An 11,254-nucleotide genomic window follows, 5' to 3' on the forward strand; every position below is an offset into this window, starting at 1 on the left:
CTAGTTTCTCTCTCTCTCTCTCTCTCTCTCTCTCTCTCTCTCTCTCTCTCTCTCTCTCTCTCTCTCTCTCTCTCTCTCTCTCTCTCTCAAAAAAAAAAAAAAAAAAAAAAAAAAAAAAAAAAAAAAAAAAAAAAAAAAAAGCCCACATTTAGAAAATAGGAAAGAAATGGGAGATACCTAAACCTCAAGAAAATGACTTCCCATTAATGATATAATAAAGTTAGGAATAAACTAAATCAGAAAGTAGTACTAGCAGTGTTCACAAACTGAAGAAAAGAAAGGGTAAACCGAGACATGGGAATGAGAATAGCTCAGGCCCTGTAAAAGATAAATACAGTGGAACCTTGGTTATTGAATGCCTCCCTTTCCGTACAACTCAGTTTTCAAACAAAATTTTCAACTTGTAACTGCTTTAGTTGCTGTACCATAATTCAATTCTCAAATAAAGTTACTTGATTTCAAATACTAAAAGACATAGCAAAGACAGCCACTTATTACTAATTTATACTTTATATAAATATCTCCTGTTTTTATATATTTGGAGGCGAGACACAGTAGGTAAGACAATAACCTAATCTTTGAAATAAATTAAACGTGATCCCGTTGAAGAGTCTCACTGTAAACAAACAGGGTTTGGCTGGCTCAGGAGTAATCTCAAGCCATCTGTGGTTCTCTTGATGATTCACAGTGCCATCACTACTTTAACTGCTCCTCTCTGTGTCACTTTGTAAGGCTTCTGTCACTAGATCAATGACAAGGAGAATACCTACACACTTTAAACAATATCTTCTGATGAGTTCCGTGTCACTAAGTTCATGCAATACATCCTTTTTGGATAAATCGATTCTGAGCTTGATATGTGGAGTGACCATCTTAGCAGTGACGGCATCTGTCATAAGGTGCAAAGACAGGGTGGATGGGTATCCAGGAAGGGATTAATCCATTTTACATTGACTCCTAAGGGGAAAATAGTTTGGGTTTGCGAACTTTTTGGATTTTGAGCAGAATTCAGGAACTAATTAAGTTCGAGAACTGAGGTTCCACTGTACACACATTTAAGCACACACACACAGATTTGATCTTTCCTTTATCATCCTAACTAAAACTCACCCAGGGGGACAGAGGAGGGCAGCAATGCGTTCTTCCTCCTCTTCAAGGCGGCGGCGGTTAGTGATAGCAGTCTTGGTTCGTGTGTGCTGCTGATGAGTGAGCAGGTTGAGCAGCTGATCCACTAAATGCATGGCCATGTCACAGTCTTGGGAGAAGTCCACAATGCTGGCAGAAAAATTTCAGATATGATTGTCAAATATATGCTACATTTTTCTTCTTTTCTTCTTACAAAGTAAGAATTTTATTGATTTAATAACGGTATGCAGTACAACACTATTTATGCATGCTAAGTTTGATATACCTGTTTCCATCAAACAGAATGACATCTCCATATCTAAAATTGTATCTAGAAAATGTTTCTTCTCACAAGGCCCAAAGGTGTTCTAGTAAATCCCTAAGATACATTTCAAAAAGGACCAACACGGGGAACTGGGATAAAAGCAGGCAGTAACACCTGCTGAAATGGTAATTACTCCCAGAGATAGTACTCCCAGAGATAGTACTGTGAACTTGCTTTTGACTGAATGTTTCCTTGTCACACAACACAAAGGGGCAGTCACAGCCTGCCTTTTACTCTCTTCCTTTAAACAACACTACATGCATGGAACACATGTACACACATTTCACTCAAAATTCAAAATAGTGATTCTGCTATAGCCTCTGAGTCCCTGTCTGGGAAGGTGACATTTATTATCCTTAGATTTATATTTAATTAGACTGTGCTACATGTTCTACTAATGATCATCATGAATTTGAATATTGTTTACTGCTGTTTGACATATTTAAAATTACAAATTACTTTCAAATTTTGTAAGAAAATGATAAAATAAATAAATAAATAAATAAATAAATAAATAAAATAAAAATAAAATAAATAAATAAAAAATAAAGTTCCTAGGTGCTATTACAAATGTCCACTAGTGTTCTGTATGTATGAAAATGAAAATGACAAAGCTCTCACTTACTGGAAACTCAGAGCTGATATTTTTATAATTTGAGATCAGGGGTGTACAAGCAGAATGTCTATAAATCTATAAGCTACTATTATAAGCACTACCTTAATGAATCAGTGTATGTGTGATTTAAGAGAGATCTATCTTGATGATAATGAGGAAATACAGTGGGATCTCTGTTCATGAACTTAATCCATTCCATGACTGAGTTTGCAGACCAAAAAAATTTTTGCTTTTGAAATTAAAGTAAAGACAATTAATCCGTTCCTGCCTCAGAAACATTATGTTACAAAATTTTCTTTAAATGCATTTTTGTGACAAAGAAAACAGAATGAAATTACAGTAATTGCAGAAAGTTGCAAGACCAGACACTGGCTAAGGGGTAAAGGTCTGTAATAAATGTGTGCATCCATCACCCTATTGTAATTTGTGGGTGATAATCACACACTGGGAAGTCTTAGGCATCAGGAAGGGATAAGGGAACCCAGGTCTAACCCATTCCCCTCAAACAGCTGGGAAGGTCCCTGCCCTTGAAATCAGTGACAAGCTATAGTCTAATGCCTAAGACTTGCCAGTGTATGATAATCACCTGTAAGTTATGACAGGGTGATTGATGTGCACGTATATTACAGACCCTTACCAAGGGAACTAGCCAGCATCTGGTCTTGCAGTGCATTGTGCATTCGCACACTGAAATACTGTTCATGAACCAATGCAAAAACTGTTTGAAAAATCTGTTCGTGAACCAATTTGTTTCTGAACTGGAACATTTGTGAACCACTGTATATATATTTAAAGAAATCTTTGACAATGCTGTATGTAAACATTGGAATGGTTAACTACTGCTACTACTAGTGTAAATTTAGAGTTCATTACCATGGCATGTGTTTAGTGTGCATATTGATAATTCTGTTCTTGCTAATACAACTACTGTTCCCTGAGTAATTCTGATTTTACTGAAGAAATTAATATTTGGGCTATATACTGAAGAAATCATGGTTGCTTATTCCTTGGAAACTTAGACTATGTCTTTGCAATGCTACAAATATATATATATATATATATATATATATATATATATATATATATATATATATATATATATATATATAGAGAGAGAGAGAGAGAGAGAGAGAGAGAGAGAGAGAGAGAGAGAGAGAGAGAGAGAGAGAGAGAGAGAGAGAGAGAGAGAGAGAGAGAGAGAGAGAGAGAGAGAGAGAGAGAGAGAGAGAGAGAGAGAGAGAGAGAGAGAGAGAGAGAGAGAGAGAGAGAGTCTATTACCATATTCTACTTTCATGCACCTAAGATGTTCAGATTTCAATTAATATTTAGTTTGGAGTCTTATTATATAATAACTTTACATGCTGCTACTGGACATAACCTACCTTTTAGCATACTGTACAGCAGTTTCATTCCCATATGTAGCATATACCATCTCACTTTCCTCTTTGCTGAGATTTGCAAATGTGGAATCATACGTGGGGCAGAAGGACGAATATGATCCATAGTACACGGGTTTAACTGTAAATTATAAAGAGGAGAATGGGAAGTATAGAAAAGGAAAGTGTAGGGACAGAAAAATATCTGTAGATACCATGATCAACAATGCTGAAGATGAGCATAAATTTCAAATTTTGTAATCACCAATACTGAAGATGAACATAAATTTTAAAGTTTTGTAAGGTAAAACTAAAGAAACTTTTGATTATCAAAATTTGTTAGACTATCTTTTCCTTCATCTGAAATACAAATAGAATGATCATGATCAAAATAACTTAGCAAGCATGCCTCTGCCTTCTCTGTCTTGCATAGCCTCTTTATATACTGTATGTTTACCTCACTCATACCCTCACAAATATTATTAGGAGTAAAATAACAAATGCATTTTTTCAAATTTCCACTGGTTGCTGCAAAGTTTAACATTTCAACAGTACCATGCATTTTTTTAGGTTCGTGATATTGTATGGTTACTGTCAATCCCAAACTTCTGAAATAAAAAAAGACGAAAACACATTAACCAGAAAAGAAACTGCCTTATGATACAGTAATCTTTCAAAATTTACATCAGAACCATGCACTATATAGAAAGGGGACCAGGTACTTAGAAGAAGAAGAAGAATAGGAGAGAGAGAGAGAGAGAGAGAGAGAGAGAGAGAGAGAGAGAGAGAGAGAGAGAGAGAGAGAGAGAGAGAGAGAGAGAGAGAGAGAGAGAGAGAGAGAGAGAGAGAGAGAGAGAGAGAGAGAGAGAGAGAGAGAGAGAGAGAGAGAGAGAGAGAGAGAGAGAGAGAGAGAGAGAGAGAGAGAGATACAAGGTAATGAGTTACAAATGTTCATAGATATGAGCAGTCTGCTTGCAAAATGAAACTGTATTCTTGATATTGTTCCCTTTGCTAACCAAAATTCCAAAGGTTCAGCATAGTGAAGGACTGCCCACCACCCCAGGAAACAGGCCCTGTAGCAGTTTATTTGAGACACTAGTTTAGGATTTAAATTTAATTTAAAAACTTATTATACTGCATTGCAGTGGGTCTGGCTTGAGATTCCATGGTGTACGGACCTCTGCCATTTGGTCCCTGAGAGGCATGGGGAGAAGAGGGTTGCACTGCATAGCGTAGAAAGCCTGCTCCATTACATTAAGTCCATGAATAGGCAAACATACCTGTCTTATGCTTTCAGCCAGCTATCTTAATAAATTATATGAATAAAGGCATGTACGAGTATAACCCAAGAAGGAGAATGGAAGAAAGGAAAAAATGTGCATGAGAGAGAAAAAAAAGAGAGCATCTCATAACTCAGGGCTACACCTGCTGAACCTAGGCTACATCCACTCCTAAGTCCATGAACAGGCATACAAACCTGTCTTGTGTTTTCCAACAGCCATCTTAATACATGAATAAAAGTGTGTATAACCTGAAAAGGAAGGGAGAGAGAGAGAGAGAGAGAGAGAGAGAGAGAGAGAGAGAGAGAGAGAGAGAGAGAGAGAGAGAGAGAGAGAGAGAGAGAGAGAGAGAGAGAGAGAGAGAGAGAGAGAGAGAGAGAGAGAGAGAGAGAAAAGCATCTAATTTTAACCCCGGTCATATGCATGGCATATTTGAATCTTGCATTTGGCAGAAGCCTCAAGCCTGTCACTATTCAACAATATCACATCACCCATAAGGCAAGGTGCTCTCTCTCTCTCTCTCTCTCTCTCTCTCTCTCTCTCTCTCTCTCTCTCTCTCATGGTATCAACTATCAAGTAAGTAAACATTGCATTGTTTGTGGGATGTATGCAGCCTTCCGGAATGTATCTTGCTCATAACTCGAACACCCTCTGTATTACATTTTTGTTATACGCATATATATATATATATATATATATATATATATATATATATATATATATATATATATATATATATATATATATATATATATATATATATATATATATATATATTGAGGTGTAGTCAAATAGTATCCACCCTTGAATTTGTCTGCACAAAGCCATAATGTGTGTGCAAAATTCGTTTGAATATTACGTGGCCACATCCTTACTGAGCCTGCGCAAAAATTTTTGTGTCTGTAGGTGGTACCAATCACCTGCAGTGATGTGCTGAGTACAGATGTGAAGAGTGTGCTGTGTGATTTTTGTTTTTGAATCCAGATGACTGAGTGCAACGAGCAAAGATACTGTCTCAAATTCTCCCAAAAACTTGGTGATACACAAGCCCAGACTATTGAGAAGATTAAGGCCTTTAGAGATGATGCTATGGAAAAAACACAAATAAAAGATTGGTACAACTGGTTCAAAGATAGCCACACCTTAGTGGACAGTGAGCCACATTGTGGCAGACCATCAACTAGCAGAAACAATGATATGATTGCAAAGGCTTGAGGAAAAGTCTATGAAGACTGTTGTGTGGCTATTGAGGAGATTGTTACCGAAGTTGGAATCAGCCATTATATTATAACAGAATTATAACAGAATATTTGTTCATGAGGAGGGTGTCAGCCATATTTGTACCAAAGCTGCTGTCTGATAAGCGGAAAGAAAACAGAAAAGGAAATCTCTCAGTACATGCTAGTGTGCTAGCCAAGATCAAAACTTCATGATTACTATCATCACTGGTGATGAGACATAGGTATACAGCTGTGACCCTGAAACAAAACTGCAATCATCCCAATGGAAGCATCCATCCTCCCCAAGACCAAAGAAAGCAAGACAGGTGTGCAGCAATGTTAAACTGACCTGTTTTTTTTTACTACACCACAAGGTCAATTAACAAAGAATACTACCTGGCGGTTCTTCACTGCCTTTGTGAAGCTGTGCAGTGAAAAATGACCCAACCTGTGGGCAGCAAAGAACTGGCAGCTCCACCAAGACAATGCACCCACTCATTCCACCCACGTCATACAAGTATTCCTCATCAAGTATAACACACAACTTGTTCATCAAGCTTCCTATTTCCCAGACTTGGCTTCATTTGACTTTTGGGTATTCTCAAAACTCAAAAATACACTCCAAGGGAGATTTCAACAGAGGACATGAAGAAAAATTCAATGGCACATCTCTACAGCATCCCAAAAAGTGATTTCCAGAACCGTTTCCAGCAGTGGCAGGAATGCTGGCATAAGTGTGTAGACTCCAAAGGTGAATACTTTGAGAGACTACATCAAAATTGTGAGTTTTTAATATTACTTGTTTTTTGGCCAAAGCTCGAATAGTTTTGACTAAACTTCTTATATATATATATATATATATATATATATATATATATATATATATATATATATATATATATATATATATATATATATATATATATATATATATATATATATATATGAAAAATCAAGTAATTTTAAGCCTGAAATATTCTATGGTAAAATGCTTCTAATGCTAAGATTTAGAGGTTAGAGGAAATTTCATTATCAACGCACAAACACAACTAGTGAGGGGGGAGGGGGAGGAGAGGGCAGCAATGGTGGGTGTTGACATTATGAGCATGTTACTTCATTACACATCAAGATTTTCATAAATAAAGATATAACTGAATTTAATAACACAGTGTATCACTGTAGCAAATAATAGCTAAAACATAACATACTTCATATGGCAATGGCCCATATGCAGCTACTTACCACTGATGCAAGTTCATGTGAAAATGTCCTGTAACTTCTACATCAAAGCATCAAAAGCATCTGACCATAGAATATTTCCAACTTAGAATGATTTGATCTTTCATTTCTGAGAATATATGACTTTCAGGACACACACACACACACACACACACACACACACACACACACACACACACACACATATATATATATATATATATATATATATATATATATATATATATATATATATATATATATATATATATATATATAAATTGTTGTGAGCAGTGATATAAGTTGAAGAGAAGTAGGAATGAATGAAAGAAAAAGTGAGAGTACAAAGCAGGAAAGAATGAAGGGAGGGAGGGAAGGGGAGGGAGGGGGGGAGAGAGAGAGAGAGAGAGAGAGAGAGAGAGAGAGAGAGAGAGAGAGAGAGAGAGAGAGAGAGAGAGAGAGAGAGAGAGAGAGAGAGAGAGAGAGAGAGAGAGAGAGAGAGAGAGAGAGAGAGAGAGAGAGAGAGAGTACAGACACCAGGAGGAGGAGGCAGTAGACACCTGCCAAAATGATAATTACTCCCAGTGAGGTCTAAAGCACTGTTCAGGGGGTACTGTGAACTTATCATTAAACCCAGCTGTGACCTCACTGAACATTTCCCTTTGTGTCTCACAACACAAGGGGGCAGTCACAGCCTGCCCTCTAAAGACAACTCTCTTCCTCCACACAAAACTACAAGCACCTAATAACACACACACACCCTTAACTCAAAAATTTCAGAATTATCATGGCGACTCCTACACCAGCCTCATAGTCCCTATCTGGGGAGGGGACCATAAATGTCCCCAGGTTGGGCTGTCTTTCTGTTGACGACCCTAAGTGTCTTGACAACCCCCTCAACTTTTTCTTCATTAACTTCTACAACATTTGCGGTCTAAGATCTAATTTTCAATCTGTAGAACACCACCTCTCCTCTTCTAAACCTCATCTTCTTTTCCTCGCTGAAACTCAAGTGTCTGAGGCAACTGACAGAGTAGCCCCTTTTCTGTTCCCTCCTACTTTCTCTATCCTCATTTTCGATCCAAAGCTGGATGTTGCATTTATGTGCGCAATGACTTAACCTGCTCTCGTGCCTACGCTCTTGAATCTTCTGAGTTTTCCACCATCTGACTATGACTACAGTCACTCTCAAACTAAATTTATCTGTGCTGTATACCTCTCACCTAACTCCTCTGACTATAAGAAATTCTTTGACTACTTAACTTCCAAAGTGGAGCACATTCTGACCCTCTTCCCTTTTGCAGGGACCTCCATTCTTGGAGACTTCAATGTTCACCACCAGCTTTGGCTTTCCTCTCCCTTCACTGACCATCTTGGTGAACTAGCCTTCAACTTTGCTATCCTCCACGACCTAGAACAATTGGTGCAACACCCTATTCATATTCCTGACCATCTTGGAGATACACTCAACATTCTTGACATTTTCCTGACCTCTAATCCTTCTGCTTATGCTGTCACCCTTTCTTCTCCGTTGGGCTCCTGTGATCACAATCTCATATCTGTATCTTGTCCTATCGCTCCAATCCCTCTTCAGGATCCCGCTAAACGAAGGTGCCTCTGGCGTTTTGCCTCTGGTAGTTGGGGGGGACCTGAGGAGGTATTTTGCTGATTTTCCTTGGAATGACTACTGCTTCCATATCAGAGACCCGTCTTTGTGTGCTGAGCGCATAACAAAGGTGATAGTGTATGGCATTGAGGCGTATATTCCTCACTCTTTTTCTCAACCTAAACCTTCCAAACCTTGGTTTAACACAGCTTGTTCTTGTGCTATACATGATAGAGATGTGGCCCACAAAAGATATTTAAGCCTTCTATCACCAGAATCATGCACTTTATATTTCTGCCCGGAACCATGCCAAGTCTGTTCTCCAACTAGCCAAAAACTCCTTCATTAACAGAAAGTGTCAAAACCTTTCAAGATATAACTCCCCTCTTGACTTCTGGCAACTAGCCAAAAATATCTCTAATAACTTTCCTTCTTCTTCTTTCCCTCCTTTATTTCAACCAGATGGCACCACTGCTATCACATCTATTTCTAAAGCTGAACTCTTCGCTCAAACCTTTGCTAAAAATTCTACCTTGGACGATTCTGGGCTTGTTCCTCCCTCTCCTCCACCCTCTGACTACTTCATGCTACCTATTAAAATTCTTTGCAATGATGTTTTCCATGCCCTTGCTGGTCTAAACCCTCGGAAGGCTTATGGACCTGATGGGGTACCTCCTATTGTTTTCAGAAACTGTGCCTCCGTGCTTGCACCTTGCCTAGTCAAACTTTTTCAGCTCTGTCTGTCAACATCTACCTTTCCTTCTTGCTGGAAGTTTGCCTACATTCAGCCTGTTCCTAAAAAGGGTGACTGTTCTAATCCCTCAAACTACCGTCCTATTGCTTTAATTTCCTGCTTATCTAAAGTTTTTTAATCTATCCTCAACAGGAAGATTCTTAAACATCTATCACTTCACCAGTATGGGTTCACTCTACTGGTGATCTTCTGGCTTTCCTTACTGAGTCTTGGTCATCCTCTTTTAGAGAGTTTGGTGAAACTTTTGCTGTTGCCTTGGACATATCAAAAGTTTTTGATAGAGTCTGGCACAAAGCTTTGATTTCCAAACTACCTTCCTACGGCTTCTATGCCTTCGTCTCTGTAACTTCATCTCAAGTTTCCTTTCTGACTGTTCTATTGCTGCTGTGGTAGATGGTCACTGTTCTTCTCCTAAATCTATTAACAGTGGTGTTCCTCAGGGTTCTGTCCTGTCACCCACTCTCTTCTTATTATTCATTAATGATCTTCTAAGCCAAACTTCTTGTCCTATTCACTCCCACACTGATGATACCACCCTGCACTTTTCCATGTCTTTTCATAGATGTCCAACCCTTCAGGAAGTAAACATTTCACACAGGGAACCCACAGAATGCTTGACTTCTGATCTTTCTAAAATTTCTGATTTGGACAGAGCAAACTTGGTATTGTTCAATGCCTCATAAAACTCAATTCCTCCATCTATCAACTCGACACAACCTTCCAGTCAACTATCCCTTCTTCTTCAATGACACTCAACTGTCCCTCTCTTCTACACTGAACATCCTCGGTCCGTCCTTTACTTATAATCTGAACTGGAAACTTCACATCTCATCTCTAGCTAAAACAGCTTCTATGATGTTAGGCATTCTGAGATGTCTCCGCCAGTTTTTCTCACCCCTCCAGCTGCTAACTCTGTACAAGGGCCTTATCTGTCCATGTATGGAGTATGCTTCACATGTCTGGGGGGTTCCACTCGTACTGCTCTTCTAGACAGGGTGGAATCAAAAGCTTTTCGTCTCATCAACTCCTCTCCTCTAACTGACTGTCTTCAGCCTTTCTCTCACCGCCGCACTGTTGCATCTCTAGCTGTCTTCTACTGCTATTTTCATGCCAACTGCTCTTCTGATCTTGCTAACTGCATGCCTCCCCTCCTCCCACGGCCTCACTGCACAAGACTTTCTTCTTTCTCTCACCCCTATTCTGTCCATCTCTCTAACGCAAGAGTTAACCAGTATTCTCAATCATTCATCCCTTTCTCTGGTAAACTCTGGAAGTCCCTGCCTGCTTTTGTATTTCCACCTTCCTATGACTTGAATTCCTTCAAGAGGGAGGTTTCAAGACACTTATCCTTCAATTTTTGACTATCGCTTTGGACCCTTTTATGGGACTGCATTTCAGTGGGCATTTTTTTATTAGATTTTTGTTGCCCCTTGGCCAGTGTCCCTCCTACATAATAAAAAAATAAATAAATAAAAAAAAAAAAAAAAATAAAATAAAATAAATACAATTAAGGGTGGCCGTTCGCCCCATGAGATTAATATCAAAATCCCCGTGTCCATAGACTCTCTTTCCCAAATTAATTTACTCTATTTCAAAATGTCCCTTTTGATTGAGTCTCACAAAGTTAATAGCAGAAGAGATGCCTTTGAAGATAAAGTGATCAGTATCCACCTAGCCCCTATAACTTAGTCATGAGAATGGTCAGAAGAGAAGTGTTTTACTCATATAAGCAAG

The 11,254-nt window shown here is 38.5% G+C and overlaps 1 protein-coding gene across 1 annotated transcript in view; it reads right to left on the minus strand.

Moving 5' to 3' along the window:
* LOC135104948 (bromodomain-containing protein 7-like) overlaps nt 1-11,254 on the minus strand; it is a 192,221-nt gene that overhangs the window by 30,522 nt on the left and 150,445 nt on the right. The window contains 2 exon segments of the mRNA XM_064012763.1: nt 1,111-1,275; nt 3,449-3,584. Of these exon segments, the coding sequence (XP_063868833.1) occupies nt 1,111-1,275; nt 3,449-3,584 (301 nt within the window).

This window comes from Scylla paramamosain, chromosome 11, assembly GCF_035594125.1.
Source record: "Scylla paramamosain isolate STU-SP2022 chromosome 11, ASM3559412v1, whole genome shotgun sequence".
Lineage (NCBI taxonomy): Eukaryota > Metazoa > Arthropoda > Malacostraca > Decapoda > Portunidae > Scylla > Scylla paramamosain.